This window comes from Sander vitreus, chromosome 17, assembly GCF_031162955.1.
Source record: "Sander vitreus isolate 19-12246 chromosome 17, sanVit1, whole genome shotgun sequence".
Lineage (NCBI taxonomy): Eukaryota > Metazoa > Chordata > Actinopteri > Perciformes > Percidae > Sander > Sander vitreus.
In genome coordinates, this window is record NC_135871.1 from 17,873,794 (window position 1) to 17,892,372 (window position 18,579).

At 41.1% G+C, this 18,579-nt stretch overlaps 1 protein-coding gene across 7 annotated transcripts in view; it reads left to right on the forward strand.

Annotated features, from left to right (window-relative positions):
• Positions 1–955: 955 nt before the first annotated feature.
• Positions 956–18,579, forward strand: part of dlg5a (discs, large homolog 5a (Drosophila)) — a 36,992-nt gene continuing 19,368 nt past the window's right edge. For 5 of the 7 annotated variants that reach the window (XM_078272525.1, XM_078272527.1, XM_078272526.1 and 2 more), the window contains exons 1-7: positions 956–1,695; positions 12,154–12,222; positions 14,119–14,293; positions 14,901–15,044; positions 15,821–16,004; positions 16,947–17,206; positions 17,512–17,824. In XM_078272525.1, the coding sequence (XP_078128651.1) occupies positions 1,392–1,695; positions 12,154–12,222; positions 14,119–14,293; positions 14,901–15,044; positions 15,821–16,004; positions 16,947–17,206; positions 17,512–17,824 (1,449 nt within the window). In that variant the 5' untranslated portion in view covers positions 956–1,391. The remainder of the gene's footprint in view (positions 1,696–12,153; positions 12,223–14,118; positions 14,294–14,900; positions 15,045–15,820; positions 16,005–16,946; positions 17,207–17,511; positions 17,825–18,579) is intronic. The other 2 variants (XM_078272528.1, XM_078272531.1) reach the window with 1 other exon arrangement.

The following is an 18,579-nucleotide window of genomic DNA, read 5'->3' on the forward strand; positions in this document are numbered from 1 at the left end:
TACACTGAAATTTGAATCAATACAGCTTTGGATATAGAAACATGAAGCATAAGGCTGTGGCTACATCAACAGTTTTATGCAAGGACTGAATAAAAGCCTTATATTTTTATCACTGCATCATTACCATTTTTCCTAAATAATAAAAACAAGGGGTCTGCTGATTTTATGCGTCTGTGTTAAATCAAAAGATTATGATGAAAGGATTACTTGGTTCATCAACTATTTAATGTTTTCATGATGTACATCTATGCACTGTGGTGATGGTGAGTTGCATCACACTGATGGAATTTACACAAAGATAACAACAGATAACCATTGGGGAAAGAGGTATTAAGATCAATAATAACTTAAGTAAAAGTAGCAATGCTGCAATAAATAAATACCCCATTACAAGTAAAAGCACTGCATTTAGAAAAGAAAGAAAAATAAAATAGAAAAAGTATGTTGTGTGTAAGCATACTGTTGTAATTTGTAGCCTATTATTTCATACACTGCTAGTTTAATCTGTTTTGTCATATTTTCTTAGCTCATCATGTTTTGTATGTGCAATCTAAATCTGTTAAGTTTAGGTAAGCTATCTGTCAAATAAATATAGTAAAGCAAAACGTATAATATTAGTATTAGCCTACAAAATGAAAATGCTCAAGTGAAGTAGGTTACAAGTATTTCAAATGTGAAGTCTACTAGCCTACTTTCATTTTGTAAATATAAATGGTTGCTTTAGGATGAGTTCATTGTTTACCCACCTTTACCACTACGTCGATATTTTTAAAATATCTCCAGATTTTCATGCAAATTCTCCCCATTCTCATTTTTTCCGCTTGGGATTTTCGACATACTACCGGGGGGATGTGTACGCCCATTGATGAAATAGGTGTGTTTTTGTAAAGCCCCGCCCCATTTTGCCTTACATGGTCATTGAACGGCATGTTGATTGACAGCGGGCAGCAGCTGCTGAGTTGCTCAGACATGGCGGAGGATACAGTGTAACTGAGGATCATCCGCGGAGTTACGTGAGTTTTCCCAGCAGTTGATTCGTCAAAGGGCGCCTTAAATGATACAAAAGAAGAGAAAAATGTGTTCGGCTAAAGCGTACTCTGAGAGGAAGCAAAAAACGACCTGAACAGCCACACACGAATAAGATGGGAACATGTATCGCTGTTTAGTGCAGTCAACAGCCTTGGGCAACAAATATGGCTTCTTGTGCCTGTTTCAATATGCTATAAAAATTGATCTCCCCTGCAACCTAATGCCGTGGTGGCTCCGGCTAACTTCTGCAAGCCGCGATAAGTTAAGTTCAGTAGTCGCTCGGTACTTTTGATCGGTAAGGATATTACATACACTTGGCCGTCTGGGTTAGCTGGGAAGCTACGGAACTACAGCGGATAGCCATGGAGCCAAAGCACAAAGAGTTGCTAGACCAGTGCCACCAGAACTTATTAGAGTCCATAACCGATGCGGACCGACTGATTGAGCTGCTGATAGTTTCTGGTACCTTGAGCCAGCTCGATAGGTTTGAACTGGACCAGAACTGTTCATCCAGCGCCGAGAAAGTAGACCACCTTTTGAAGATGCTGATGAACAAGGAGAGCGACCATTTCCTCGACCTGTGTGTGGCCCTGGAGAAGGCATACCCTGACCTGTATACTGCCCTGTTCAGCAACAACGGCGGAGGACCTGTGGACCACTCCACCGGTAAGAGCTGAAACACGAACTACTCATAAACAGGCTTTCACGTGAATGTAAAAACGAGTGGACCAGCCACAGCACAGCCCTTGCTGAGTACAATCTGGGTGGTCTGGCGCCAGACGACCGTGTGTGGATAGCTGCACAACAGCAAGGCTTGGAGCTTGATTTATTATTAACCAAAATCTGTATAAAATGGTAATAAAGGTTCATGTGAAGGCTGCAAGGGCAAGCAACAGTGTTCCTTAACAACACGGTTACACATTTGTAATCAGAACTCACTCACTGTGCAACACTATGCTCTGTTAAATGTGCAAAACATAATGCACTGGTCTGTATCTTTAAATATCCACTGTGGCCTGCAGATCCAATGCACAGCTTGTGGTTAATTCAGCTAAGGGCTGTTCTGTCATTATTCTCAGCCATGCTGCCCTAAAGGCTCCTCCCCAGTCACTGCAATACACAGAATACACATCCATTGTGTAAGGCTGGTTTAGCCAGGTATGGTAAATGTAGTCTGTGATATTTGTGCATCGTTAAGAGAAAAAAAAACCAAGCTCAATTCACAAATATCTAACACTTACTCCAATTTGTTATCAGTGGCATAATATGGTTATGGTACATCAGTTAGCCTGACTTATCTCCATGACAACGGTTGTACCACTGACATGTTGGTCCATGTCGACCTGTGCATGGGTGTGTGTGCAGCCTGAACCATGCATGCATGCAAACCTAAAGCATGGTTTAGATCAGTCTACCATTTAGAGAGAAACCCACGTTGGTATTCCTAACAATATATTTAACCAGATTTTTCTCCCATGGTGCATTATTGTACCATTTTTAATTACAGTGTATTCATTGTAGTCATGTGATTCCACTTCAGCGGTTTTGGCTGTTGTTGTTGCACAGAGACAAAAGGCAACCAAGTGTAAAAGCCTTGTCTAGTTTTGCCTGTTTTGCTTTGTGTGAATGACTGAAGCCAATGGCTTACTCACAACCAGTGTCATGCCTTGAGGGCCTGAATGCAGGATGAGCCTTGAGATCCAAAAGTTGGGAGGAGATGCAGAGTATGCATTCTCCTTGGCATATTCCACACACAAAACAACCATGCGGGCTATCTTGCAGATCATTTTTAAAAAGCATAAGCTTTATTTCAAACAGATATATCCTTTTTAAAAACATAATGTGATCTATAGTTTACAGCTGCCAACGTGTGGCATGTCTCTGTCTGCTACTATGAAGCCAACCTTAGCAGGGAATGCTGAGTTGGTGTCTTGCTGCTCTGCTGAGTGTATTGCAAATGCTTCCATAAGCTGTATTACTTTCTTGTATTGAGTGTTTCTGCTGCTGCAGAACAACACTCTGAAATGCACTTGACAGTTGTTTACCTGTGAGCAGCTGCAAAATTGGTGTCTGTTAGCCCCTTGACTTTTGCTGGACATGACAATGTGGATTTAGGCTTTTCCTCACACACCTTTTTATAGAGTGTAGCACCAGAATCGACCTGTCCTGTACTAGGAGAGAGTGAGTACCAGTAGTGAGTCTGGCTAGTCAGCCTGTGGTTATTCAACAGAGGATTAGGCCCTCTGCTCTCCTCTCTGTGGTGTAAAACTCTCTCTGCGAGACAGCCTTTATCATGCCTCCACAGTCCTCTGTATTAGCCGCCACGCTCTTGGCTCCTTCTGTTTTTACTGAAGTGTTGTGTGTTTTTTTTTTAATGTGCTTTTTATTATCTTCAGTGTAGTGATTCAGCTGATGCGATTCCCGCGTTTTAACCACACTTGTGAGAGACCGATGACAAGCCACTCGCAGAGTACCTCCAGGCAAAGAGGCTGGTAGATACAGCTGAGAGGGGTGAACTCTTCAGAGCCCCAGCGTGTCTGTGATGAACAACGCAGGGTGCGTGAAGAGAGGGAATATGAGCATGTGTGATAAGTCTTGCTGATAGCAACCTCCTCCTCTTCTCAAGCTATGTGCCTGCTCTTGTTCTCAGATGAGCCTCCTTTGCCAGCTGACCCTCTAAACACGCACACTTCCACACGAAAATCCTTCAAATTTCAAAGAAACCTCCTCGCCCCAAAGGGAAAGTATACAGATGCTCAATTGTTGAAATCTCAGGCTCTGTAAATTATTAGTGTTTGGCTGGCAAACTCCAACACATTTGCTGTAGAGAACATACTAACAAATCATTCATTATTTAGCCTAGTTTTGTGCAACAGTGTGCGTCAAGTTCTCCAACTCTGACATTCAACCAGAATTTTGAGTATGACTGACGTTATGTTCTCAAACTGTATTGAATTCATTTCATAAATCCAAGCAGCTGCAATCAAGCCATTTTCATCACTTGGATTGTGTGCTCACCTCCTTGTGCTACATGGACAATATTCTACCTAAAGGAATAGAGTAGTAGAAGAGATGAACCTGCACATCCCCCCGCTCTTTTCAGATTCAAGGGCCTGTTACAGTGATTTAAAGTCACTCCGAGAAGAGGGCCACACATTTCCCCCTGACAGGATGCAACGTCATCGTCTTCTTCTGCTGTCTGTTTGGCTTTATTTTCTAATGGTCTAGATCCTGTGCTTTGTCTTTTTTTTTTTTCTGACTCACCGTCCATCCCTTGTAAAAGTCTCTCTCTTTTGTCTGAATCATAATATTTCTCCCCCCCCCCCCATTGAGTGGTTTCGTTTCTCCACACACTTAAACAGAAGGACACGCCAGAGAGACAGAGGAGGGTGATAGAAAGAGGGAGCAAGAGAGAGGGAGACAACAGGCCTTTTGTTGAGAAGTTGAGCAGGCCCAAAGTGCCCAGTCAGCGTGTGTGTGTGTTTGTGTTTCTGACCCACTCCATAAACCACAGTGGACAGACAGAATGAGTTATGACCCTGACGCTCTTGTTCCGACCGCTGCTCTTAAATATCTCCCATGGGCTGGACCTGGCCTCTCTCTCTCTCTCTCTCTCTCTCTCTCTCTCTCTCTCTCTGTGTGTGTCAGTCCGTCACCCAGTGACGCACACTGTCACTCACCATCGCCCCTCTCTTTCCCCTCACCACTCTTTGTACTTCTAGTCTGACTTTATTCACTTCTCGCTGTGTAGAGGAAGCCATCAATTCATGCTGTTAACCGATGTTTCTGCTTCGGTGTGATTGATGACTAGATCACATATTATACGAATTGTCGTTGTGAGTTTTATTACACTGCGGTGTCTCAGTTGAAAATGGGCCAGGCTATCTCGTTATTAAAGTAAGCCAGAGGCGCCTGGGTAGCTCACCTGGTCGAGCGTGCGCCCCCATGTACAAAGCTGGATATCGAAGCGGTTCGATCAACAGTCAAATTAGTTATACGAAAGATGCAAAATATTCACCAGATTCAGCTTCTTAAATGTGACAAATTTCTGATTTTCTCTGCGTTTAAATTGTAAATTGAACATACTTGGGTTTAAGACTGTCGGTCAGACAAAACAAGCAATTTGAAACAATTAAAAGAACCTAGGTAATGAAGTCATCAGTTGAGTTGTAATTAACAGCGCTAATGGTATAGGGTTTGTTCTCAGTAATGTTGCTCAATAAATCCATCTAATCAAGGCCTGAGATAATGAGAGGTGACCTCTACTTTCACTGGGTCATTATTGTTGTGTTATTGGTTCAACGTAATTCTGTTGTTCTCTTAACACAGTAGAGCTGGGCAATATATCGATATTGTGATATGAGACTAGATATCGTCTTAGATTTTGAATATCGTAATATGGCATACGTGTTGTCTTTTCCTGGTTTTAAAGGCTGAATTACAGTAAAGTGATGTCATTTTCTGAACTTACCAGACTGTTGTAACTGTTCTATTATTTGCCTTTACCCACTTAGTCATTATATCCACATTACTGATGATTATTTATAAAAAATCTCATTGTGTAAATATTTTGTGAAAGCACCAATAGTCAACACTACAATATCATTGCGGTATCGATATCGAGGTATTTGGTCAAAAATATCATGATATTTGATTTTCTCCATATCACCCAGCCCTATAACACAGCATCTTTTAAGTGTAAAGTTTGTATTTTTTTTTTTTTTCGCTTTAGCATTAATATCTCATGGCTGGTTTATCTACACTCTGAATATGCAAACCACAGCCAGGAGGCTGTACTGTGGAGCAGGACTTCATTACCATTTTACACATGTTCCTCCACTTTCTCATTACCCCACAAGCTAGAGGAAATGCCAGCATCTACATGTTTACCAGTGCTATGAAGTCATGGAAATAAACATATTTTCTCCTGGTCTTACCCCCCCACACACACACACACACACACACACCTCTACCAACCCTTTTTGTTGTTTCTGCTGTATTCTGCTTTGTTCTACTGTCTTTACTGTCTATCCCTCTGTACCACTCTCTGCTTTCCTTGTCTCTCTATCTGTTTAATTCTCTACCTCTTTCTGTCCTGTCTGCAGTCAGTTGTCCTCGAAATATCTGGCACCAGGTAAAATTTGACTTGTAATCACCAGATGATAGCGATGCTGACGATTGTTGCACTTTAGTACCTCATTTCTTTTTTTTCTTTTTTTTTATATATAGATAAGAATGAGATGTCACATGACAAAGGTCAAAGAGAAGATTCAGGTTTACTATTTTGGGGTTAGACGATATGACAAATAAGCCAAGGTGGCTTGTGTTATGACCAGAATGCCCCGAATAACAATTGGTGCATATATTTTTGATATTGAGATGGGAGACAAATCTCAAATGTGACAGTCTAGAATTTTTGATGATTGGTTGTCTGCTAGATTGTTTTGGAGCGTCTGGGTGAGTCACTTGTCACACAGAAATGTAAGGAAAACATCAATGCCAAGAGGTCTTTTTCTAATGCTTCGATAAAAAAACTTGCATGGAAAAGCTACAGTCATTCAGATATATCACCAATCTTTAACATCATGTGCTTTACACAGTGGGCTAAATGGGACTACAGCGCAACATATTTATTGTTGCCCATAATGGTTGTATATAATAGAAAAGGCCTATCTGTCATGTTAGCTCTGAGAAATGGTTATGTGCACTTTTCTTCTACACTAAGATTGCCTTCTCTGATGACCTTTTTTAAAAATTCAGTTTAATGACTGAATTATCTCAACACACTATGAAATCGTCTGAATCAAGATGGCCTCCTCTGTGATTAAATATGAACGGAATGTCCAAATTCCAGCAGTGGGTTTATTCCACAGACAGGCGTTTTTTGGCACTGTTTTGGCTCATATTTGTACTAGCAACAGTAAGTAGCAGAGCATCTGGAGGACATGTTGCAGACATCTTTCACCTTTTTTTGTTTTTTAACCCAACCCTTGACACAGACAAGCTGTTTAAAAACAAAATCATGTCTCATTTATGCTGAGGTAGTGCTCTTTGCAGAGAGAAACCCTGTTATGGTGTGCTGATAATAGGCCAGGCTGGATTGCACTCTGGGGCCTTTTTGGACTTTGGTGCTGCTCAGCAGTTCTGACAGGTCTGCTGGGCTGAAGACTTAGGATCTGTTTAGGTCTTCTTCTACCCATCTCCTTGTTTTCTCACCTCATGCCCCAGAGTGTTTACACAGATTCAAAATGACCAATGCTGCATCTGAATCTTTCATTTCAACCAACAGTATAACAGATCTTATTTTGAGTCATGCCACAGGGCAAAATTGGACCTTTTGAGTGTAAAAGGTGCGTGGGTTTGACCATCTCGATGAACATGAAGCTTTGAGTCAGGCGAGGTGCGTGCGGTGGAGTAATCCTGCCTCATGGAGTCATCATGTTAAATGTCTTCATGTTTATGCTTGGTGTAGACTGCTTAAATCAGATGATCAATCCTTCACTCTGGCAGCAAGGCTTCGCTGGCGCATGGCTAGGAATCTTGGCCTGTGGTGTCATTGCCTCCCCAGAAGTTTGGCCCACTTCATGGCTTACTGGAAGTCCCAGATTACAGGGAGGGAATTGGTGTTGGTCAGTGGTGTTTCTTTGCAGATTTGCAGATGCAGTAACCACAATTCAAACTTTACACAGATTTTGTGACAAGGGTCAGTCACTACTACTACTACTACTACTACTACTACTAGTAGATGTGTTGAAATTAATCAAATAATCGATGCATCGAATCGTGGACATGGACGATGCTGCATCGATAATCGGTCGGGCCATAATCAATTATTTCTGTTTACAATTTAATGTATGCCTAAAAACATTTCTGTTTAGATATTCTGTTATGTTTTGCACATTCAGGAAGTGCCATGTGCTCAGTGCTGTAGTTTTATATATCCAATTTATTTAGTATTAGAGCACTGCAGAATGTTTTGTTTTTGAAGCTTGAAAAGCTATGAATTAAATATCCTATATATGGCTTTAATAGAAAAATGTATTTGACGCATCGTGATGCATCAAGATATCGAATCGATTTGCTGACATGATAATCCTAATCGAATTGTGAGATCAGTGAAGATTCACACCTCTAACTACTACTACAACTAATAATACTACTACTGCACTAATTTATTTCACAGCTATAGTTATTTTTCAGATGATAATTTTACATACAAAATATATGATTAGTTTAATATGCAAGTATTGTTATAGATTAAACTGCCTGGCAGCATATAAAGCAGTTAAAATCAGCCCCACCCATCAGCTACAACATTAAAGTACTGCTTTCATGTTAATGCAATAATAATCTAAAAATCAATCCATCACTTCTCCGGTATCTGTGAACATCCAGAGTTTAGGTATTGCAGTGGGAAACTACATCCTCCATACTGTGAGCAGAACCACAGCCAGGATTTAGAGGTCTTGGATGCCAGGGTAAAAGAGATACTTCCTGCTCTCTGGCTTAATGCTGACACATCCCTCAGCCTCACTTAAGTACACTGTAAAATGACTGGGTAGTTTTCAACTGTAGTATTAGTGTTGCTATTATTTGGGCTTCTGTAGTTTAATGGCAGTGAAGCTGAGGACAAAAGGAGAAAGACCACAAAGGTTATTTAGGCTCTGTGTGCCTCTTGGTCTATGACTTTTTAATCACTGCTGCTCAGTGACAGTGAGAAGAGCTGGCAGCGGATAATAAAGAATAGCACACTTATTATTATTATTATTATTATTATTATTATTATTGGAATGCTAATGCTGTTCTTTTAACAAGTAGCCCCGAAAATTGTGTCTGTCGTGTTCTTGGGAAGAGAACAGACACCTGGGCTGTTTCAAATCCATAGTTTCAACATGTTGTGATAAAAGGAGCTTGAAGCAGCAGCTGAGTCCAATCGCGATGGTGTTTTATGTTTTGGGAGACACTCTCATTGTCAGATAAGAGAATTTTCTGGAACTGATGAATAATTTAGTCTCCCCCGACGGTGGAAGCCAGACTTTGCATCTTTCTTTGAGAAGGCTCTCCCCCACCAGCTTTCCCTAACTCTCATGCTCTTCCTTTTCACCATGCTGCAAAATTTACTATTCCTCTCATCCAGTTTCACCATGGCAACGTGTGTCATCTTGATTTATGTGCCGGAGAACATAATCTGGTTGTCTGAAGCAACTGTTTGGTTGCTGAGCACATTGCTTGATTGGGTAGGAAAGCAGAGGGGAAAGCGTGGAGAAAAGAAGCGTGGGGGAAGTGGAACCCCTTAGGTAGGGCGAGTACTCCCCTGACCTATTTAGATCACAGCGACAGGCCTTTGTTACTGTTGCCTCAGGTCCTCCACTGAAATATCTCTCACCTTTTTTAGAGTGCATCTCTCCTAATGGAAGTCAGTATCAGATGCTCACTCAACATAACTACACATATGGCTCCTGATGAAATTTGTCAAGATGTATCCATCTGTTAAAATTTAACGTGAATGTTGGGTACGATTTCTCTGATCTGTCCTGTCTGAATGTTTGTTTTTTTGGTAGAGACAAGCGGATTCTCCCACTGTAGATCATCAGATCTATGCTACCCTAATGGATGCCTGCTTTATTGATGCAGTGAACCTCTTTACAAATGATCAGCCTCACTGACTGTGGCTGGTGCTAACTGCTATCAGTGATTAAGAGCCTGTTGGAAAAGGCGAATGCCCCTGACCCATTGACTGCCAGATATCTGACATGCAAATCCATAATGCATTCATTGGTACGCTTGTGGGGTTAACTAATCAGCCCATGACACTGATCTAAATGTGGGAATTTTGGTGCACAAACAGTATTTGTCCTCGCAGCCAAATCAGATTGTGAGATACTGAGGATTGTCCCAGAATTGCCCCGTTCGTGGGAGTTATAGCTGTCTGTTGATTGGCGAGTGTCCTCAGTGGCAGAGAGATTACTGGGATTTTAATTCATCTGAGTGTTTTGGTTTTCAACTCACAAAATACAACATTGAAGAAGCTACATTTTACATTTTTCTGGCAAAAGAGCTTTACTGACTCTGTACAGAATTTAAAAAAAGACTTAATCCTTCAGCTGAGGTGGCGTAATACCTCTCAGCGGCTCACGCCTTTTACTATGAGACCTCGTTAGTCAGATACTGGGTGCAGTTGTTGCCTTTCAAAGCAGCCATGGAAATGAGCATGAGCCTTTTGCATAGCCGTTTTGATTGCAGAGGACTAATGCTGTGCAGCCCCAGAGTGGTTCTCATCATGTCTGATGGAACAATATGAAATCAAAGCTGTGTGCTCCGAGCCCTTCGCAGAGCAAAAGTGTTGAGCATCAGGGAATGTCAGAACAGATTAAAAGCCTTTCCGCCCTGCTCCTCTTTCTCTTTTTCTCCCTCTTTGTCTCTGAAACTCCCTCCCTCCTTATCTCTTTTGCGACTTAGTTAGGCTATCTTGCATGCCTTCCCCTGGCTTCCCTTATTGCCCCCCCTCTCCTCTCCTCTGTCTGCGGGCCCTAAGATGGAGTGGTTCAGTCGCACAGAGCTCATAGTTAATTAGGCTTGGCCTTGTCACACATTGAGGGCTGGAGCCAGAGTTGTAGCTAAACCCAGTGGGGAGAGAGGGAGAGATGGAGATCTAGAACAGTTGGCGTCAATCTATGGCCTGCTGCTGACAAAGCCAGCTACCATTCCCCTGCTCTCTTAAACCCTGTACAGAGGAAGACTTTATCCATGTGTTTGGTGTGCATTTATCACATTAGATCAGTATTACCTGTGACTCACTGTGCTGTTTCTATGTAGGTTTAAAATTGTCATTATTTATCAGTGTAGATCAGTGGAGCTGAAATAATTGGTCGATTTAATTAGTGCTGCATAAAAAGAAAATTCATCAGCACCAATTTTGATAATGGATTATTTTTTTGTAATATTTCAAGTGGAAAATGCAAATCATTCTCTGGTTCTAACTTCTCCAATGTTAGGATTTGCTGTATTTATTACGTTAATTAAAAAAAAAATCTTTTTGGGGATTTCGGGCCAGACAAAACAAGACATTTGTAGACATTGCCGTGACATTTTTGAGATTGAACGGCTGTTGGTTTCAACAAGTAAATAATCACTGATGAATCAATACATGAAAATAATTGTTAGTTACAGTCCTACATTTATTTATTTTTTTTTTAATTTTATTTCATTTTTTTTAAATTGGATTAAAAGAAATTGGGTAGGGTAAGCCATTTGCAGTTCTCTACAGTGATCTATTGTGTTTACTCACTAAAAGAGACTCTGGCATGCAGTAGCAGCTCATTTGTGTCTTATACCCATTTTTCTTTTCAATTTTTATTACTGAAAACATTTTTTAAACTGTGCACTTATTCACTGTACATTGTGGTGATCTGTGTCTTATTTCAGCAGCTAACACACCAAGTTTACACGTGTGGGGATGTAAAACCCACCTACTGCTCATAGAGAATATGGGTAGAAATTGAGCTTTTAGTGTACAAATCAATCGATGATCTTGCAAAAAGCACAAGTGTAATATGTGTCTTTAGAAAAGAAAATTCTGTGTTGTCAACCATGTGTATGTTGCCCTTTGGAGTCGGGACTCTGCAGTATAATGGGGATCTGCATAGCCTCTCCTATGGATTGTGGTAGCCCGTGTGAAATACCCCCCAGCTTAACAGTGTGTACAGCTATTCAGATAGAGAACCATTTTCTCTCCGTCTCTCCCTCTCTCTCCCTCTCTATGTGCTTTACATAAAAAGAGAAAATCCCATTTCAGCCGTGACATTCTGCCTGTGTAGCAGAAACATACAGGGACTATACATCAAAGCAAGGCAGAGTGCACAGTGAGGGAAAGGAGGTTTAATGACGGTGGTCTGGAGTGATAATTTAGAGCCACTAAGAAGGAGTGCTGAAGTTATTATTCCAAGTATAAACCCTGCACCGAATCTATCATACAACTGTGTAGGGAATATGAAGCTGACGGTGTAATATTCATTTCTTTCCACATTGTACTGGCAATTAATTCAGGCTGGTGTGTAAATTGGTGAATCAATTTACCAGTGCTTCATATCTAAATGTAGATTTTGGCCTTTTGTCTCTTGGCAGGTTCCACATACAGCGTTCTCTCCACTATGCCGTCTGACTCAGAAAGCAGCAGCTCCCTCAGTAGTGTTGGTATGTATAACAAGCCAAGATGCCTGACATGCAAACACATAACAGTGCAAAAGAAAAATCCGCATGGCTAGGGTTGGGCATCGAGAACCGATTCCTACTTGGAAAAAATTACAATTCCAGTGGAATCGTTTCTTTATTGGAATCGTTTGGAGGATTTGGTTTCAAATCTGATCATGGGTTCCAAATTTAACACGCGCAAGTTTTGGTTTCCGTAGCGGCCAGACGCTTGTTGTGTTGCAGCCTTGGAGCACAGTAAGCGGCGCTCTAGTGTGGCTTTAGTTTATGTTGAAAAAGCCCGGTAAAACTGCAACCCACCATTAAATAAAACTTTCCTATTATTTGTGAAATAAGCATGTGACCCGTTTCAACTCCACCCCTCAAAGAACCGGTATCGAAAGGAAGAATCACAATTGGAATCAGAATCGTTAAAATCCAAACGATGCCCAACCCTAGGCATGGCTGTGTTATGACTTGTGGGATACTATTCACGATCATATTAACGTACTTCTGCTGACTTACAAAGTTCAGATATCTTCCTTTTAAATCCCATATTTGGGGAAAAAGACACTCACCCAATTTCTTCCTCTTTCCTTAAGGATACCATGCTTGCCTTTCCCTAGTTTTGACAAAGGTCCATAATGACTCAGCTGTGTTACATAAACCTCCAAAAGGGCCAAATGTTGATTTCCTGCCGTGGGTGCTCTTTTTAAATGAAGAAAACAACCCTGAAAATGACTCTTTATCAATGTTTTGTCAGAATACGTCTATTTGACAAAGTGTCAAGTAGGGCTGCACAACAATTTTTTTTTTTTTTTTTATCGTCCTCGCAATATCAGCTGGCGCAATATATACATCGCAAAAGGCTGCGACATATCGCGAAAGACACAAGAAAATATCAGTAGAAAATGGCACTTTAAAATGTAACTTTCATTATTTTTTAGTGGTGCATTTTATATTCAAATCAATGTTCCATTTGTTCAATAAAAGAATGTTGTAAATGATTTCCTTTCATCTGTTTTTAAATTCAACAAGAAATGTGTTAAATAGTGTACTCCGTTCTGCTGCTTTCAGTAATGCTGAAAGCAGCAGAACGGAGCACACTGTTTATTTACCTTAAGTAATATCATTATCACGATATTCAATAACGTTACCGATATCGCATATTTTCCTCATATCGTGCAGCCCTAGTGTCAAGGACACACTATGAAAGAGAATGCCCTTTTTATTTTCATTTTTATTTTGTTAAAATCAATCAGGTGAATAATACCGAGTCATTACATATAGAATGGAACAGATCTTGTTGACACATGAGGCCAGGGAAAGGAAAAGTAAGTCTCCTTGAAAACAACCACTCGACATGTATTTATAAAGTATTTCAGTGTGGAGTTATTATTCCTGTACAAAGACTTCAGATGCCCTGGGGTTCCAAACAAGAGTGCTTAAATGTAACTCAAGGATACATGGATACCTTTGTTTTAATCACTCAGAAAGTACCAGAGATACAGTAAATCACTAAATCCAACCTTGTATTTTTTATGTCAGTGATTACATATTGAGTAGTCTTGTAATTCCCCAAAAAAAAAAAATTGTGTGCAAATTTACAGCAAATTGTCATGGAAAACCCCTAGCAGATTATCTGCCCTGAGCGTTGGACAGGACTGAACTCTTTTGCTTCCTTATGCTAAAGTTGGTTGCAAGGGTACTCTTTGTACCTTAACACGTTATCTGTGTCTCTAATGGCATCTGGGCTAATGTGCATATACATATACACACACATACATACACACACACACACACACATATATATATATGCACCTCCTGAATGATAATATACATTGCCAGGGAAACCTTTCCAGTGTGTTTTGATTACCTCTGGTAATGTGCTCACTGTTGCAGGTTCGCCCGTTAACGGTGAAGCATCCTCCCCACCCCCCGCCATTAACGACAACCGGCCATCCGGTGACAACCTGGACACCATCTTGTTCCAGCTCCGCCAGGTGACCAGGGAGAGGGATGAGCTCCGCAAGCGTCTGGCGTTGGCATCGCCCGGGACCACCTTCGATGACTGCAGGTGCAAATCTGGGCCTGCCTGCCAAGTTGTTGTTGTTACTGTTTTTTTGTTTTTTTTATGCTTCTGGTAACACTTTTATTTGGCTGATGTCTATGAATCTGTCTACTATAATTATAGATGATTTTTTTGTTGCTTAAATGAAATGCATCAGATCCAACTATTGACTCTGACCTAAGATTCATTGCTGTCAGAGCTGCAACATTTATGACTGGTAATGTTTACTCTCTATAGATTGTTAGACACTGTGATGTCAGTGTCCTTACTTCTGGCTGCCTTGTTTTCATCTATTAATTATCTGCTGTCTAGAATACTGTTGACTCTTAACTTGCAGAGAGAGGGCACTTGACAGTGGCTGCTTGTTTAATGTGCTCTAATTACCAGATGGTTCTTGTGTAACATATGATATGAAGGCTGCTTTGCTTACATCAGTGCATACTTTTTTTATGTTATTTACATTTAGTCAAACATGACATTCCTATCTAATGAATTGTCATGCAAGGGGAAGGCTCACTCTGTCTTTTACATCCTCCAATCTGAGCTGTATTCGGCCGCATTATAGTACAAGGCTGCTAGGTAGTGTTGATTCCTTGCTGCTTTTCCCCTTAAGGCCAAATTCCAAACCCAGTCATGATTATGAGCGTCTCAAAAGTCAGTGCATGAGGGCCATGGCAGATCTGCAGTCTCTCCAGAACCAGCACACCAAAACACTCAAGAGGTGCGAGGAGGCTGTAAAAGAGGCTGACTTCTACCAGTGAGTATTTCTACTGCTAAGTGTCATGGTACCTTTTTCCCTTTCTCTTTGCTAATGAAGAACTCTTAGACCTTCAGTTTTAAGTAGTTGCGTGTATTATGTCTAAATGCAATGAATGCACCCAGTTTGCTTAGATTTTCATACGAAAGCAGTGATGAGTGTATGTCGGGACTTATTATTGAAGTGCACATGTCCTAAGCGTAGGATGAACATTCTGCCACCTGCTGCTTTTAGCGTAGAACTAATTACATTTTATTGCTTTGTTTTACTGGAATTGTAGCATATATTGGCATGGTGTTGCAATTAACCTAATTGAAAGAACATCCCTTGGAGCTACAGCTGGCTTTCACATTGACAGGGAATTGGCACTCCAAAAAAACAAGCATGGTTTTAAAAGCTTTTGGTGATTGAATTATTCAGCCTAACATCTCATAAGCTGAGGCAACATTTCTGGAGCATAGAGACTGATCATATAGGGTATTAGCTGTTTTAGCTAATTATTATATTTTCTAACTTCTAAAAAGGTAAACTTCCGGATAGTGTACCCCTCTTGAAAACTGTCCATGAATTAAATTACCTTTTGTAATGACTTTATTTTTTTGAAGTTTTACACGTTGCATATCACTTGCAGAATTCTCCTGCTAGGTTTTAAGCTTCTGTTTACTTATTAACATCAAAGCTTGCTTTCTGTTACGTATATATTTGCATGTACAATGTATCTCCCTGTATATACATGGGTTTACTCTTCCTGCGCGTCTGTATGTTTCCTCTTCCAGCATGCTGCACAGCCGCATCTTAGGCGAACAGACCCAGCTGAAGGAGGAGATGGAGACACTCAGGAGGGATGACACTCAACTTGTCCGAGAGCACAACCACCTAAAACAGAGCTGCGAGGAGCTCAAACGACTGCACAGTCAAGACCAGAAAGAGTTAGCAGACCTCCGGCTGCAGCAACAGCAGGTACATTACGCGCGCACACACACACACACACACACACACAGACACACAGACACAGACACGTGTGTGGGTGTGATCTGTATCTGCCCAGATGTTTTAAGGGCAGGAGTTGCCTTTGGAGGTTTACTGATGTGACACAGATGCTAGAGCCATTATACAAAATCACATTTTTCACAAAAAATGTGTTCCATTTGCTACAGCATCACATAAATGTATTACTGCTGAGGTTTTCACCACTTTATATTTGGAAGTCATACATTTTAGAGCATCAAACCATATTTCCTTTCTTGTTCTTAGTTCTAAACAGCGCAAGGTTGCTGTGACCCTTGACTACTATGCAGTACTGTCTCACACAGCACCCATGGGAACACTGCAGTTGTTAAGAGCACAGGGCAACCAAGCAGAGGGAAATGCATACAGAGCACTTCTGAAAAGGGCAAGTGCAGGAGAAAAGGGCTTTGGCTTGGGCAAAGGGCACGCTGACCTAACCCGTGTAGCTACAAGATCAGTGTATACACAGTGTATGCTGTGTGGGCGAGGTCAATACAGCCCTCGGGTCTCAGCAACTTTGTCAGGATTTAGGAGGACTATATCAGCAAGACCTGCAGTAATAAGACATACAGCCTCACAGAGAATTAGTAATCCATTCTGAAGGACAGACTCACTACACATAAAACAGTTGATTGCAGGCTAGCCATTTGGTTTTACTTGCATGCATTAATTCAGTTTTTAAAAATGAACTTACACTTTTAAAATAAGCTCTTGTTTAAGCTGGCACAGGACTTGCTGTAAAAATATAATCCTGCCTACACATTGATGCCATCTGCTGCTAAGGTGTGGCACAGCAAATACAGGCTTAGTTCCATTTCATTTGATGGCATCGACATTTTGAACACTAAGTAGTTTTATAATGACATATTATATGACTTTTGTTGTCCTTACCAGGTAATGAGAGAGAAGGGCTCATCAGAGGTGTTAAACAAACTGTATGACACAGCTATGGACAAGCTGGAGGGCGTGAAGAAGGAGTATGACGCCCTGAGCAAGCGCTACAGTGAGAAGGTAGCTAACCACAACACAGACCTGAGCCGCCTTGAGCAGGCCGAGGAGGAGAACCGAAGGCTGCAGAAGCAGATGGACGCACTGCTCAAACAGCGAGACTCGGCCATGCACTACCAGCAGCAGTACTCCACCTCGATAAGGAGGTGAAAGCATTTATCACCCGCACACATACAGAGAACAAGAACACATGAGATCAAACCAACCGCTGTCATATTCCAGGGAAAATAACTTTATATTGATATGTTGTAAATATTGTGGATCATGCCTGCGTGTTTCACAAGCTGGAATCAGTCTAGCAGAGGCCGTGATGACCCAGCACCTGTACACACACATAGGAACAAGGGCTATATGAGCTACACTCAAGCTGCAGCCAGCACATCATTTTATGTGAGCATCTCATAAAATAATTGTTCACTGAAACGCTCACCATCTTCCTCCACCCTCCCAGGTTTGATTCAGTGCAGCAGGAACTGAACAAGTCCTCCACTCAGAACAAGGAGCTGCAGAGAGAGATGGAGCGCCTGCAGTCGGAGGTGACACGCTACAAGAACTTGCAGCTGAAGGCTGCCAAGGACTGCGAGAAGTACAAGGAGGAGAGGGACTCTGTGTTCAACGAGTATCGTCTCATCATGAGTGAGAGGGACCAGGTGATCAAGGAGCTGGACAAGTTGCAGACAGAACTGGAGGCAGCCGAGGCCCGACTGAAAAACACCTCTTCAGAGAGAGTGGTTGCCAGTGAAGAGTTGGAGGCACTCCGGCAGGTATCAGAGACTCAAGAACTTCACAACTACACAATATCAGTTATATCTGATGCACTCTTAATATCCAGAGAGGTGACTGGCCAGCATGGAGGCTGAACATGAAGTTTATGAGTATTGCTCCAAAAAACATCAGCACAACTGTTCTTATAAAACAAGCAATATATATATATATATATATATATATATATATATATATATATATATATATATATATATATATATATATATATATATATAATGTCAAAACGTTTACTCACCAAATCTGATTTTATATTATAGACATGTTGAATAAAAAAACTTGGAATATGAGCTCATTCGCTTTCTTTCCCAGAGTTAGATGAGAGGATCGATACCACACTCATATCTCTACAGTAAATATGTAGCTGAATCCAGTTAGCTTAGCGTTAAGACTGGAAACTGACTTTGGTGATTCTTCTTCAAAGTAATCCTTAATTTAAAAAGCTTGGATATAAAGCATTTTGAAATAAAACTGCTTTTGTCCTTACTCATCTATCACAGCTTCCCCAGGAGACTTACTGTCTTACTGAGTGAACTATTTCCTCAGTGAAAATTGAATTCAACCTGTCAGGTTTTTAGTGTGTCTGTTGGTGACTTGAGCCAGGCGTTCTCTCCAATGACACTGCACAAAAATAGTTCAGCTCCACCGCCTCCTTTTTGAAGACTATTTCTAAACACTCTGGTTGACAGACCAAAGAGATTCATAACTACTGTTGGATTACTCTGCATTGGCAGCG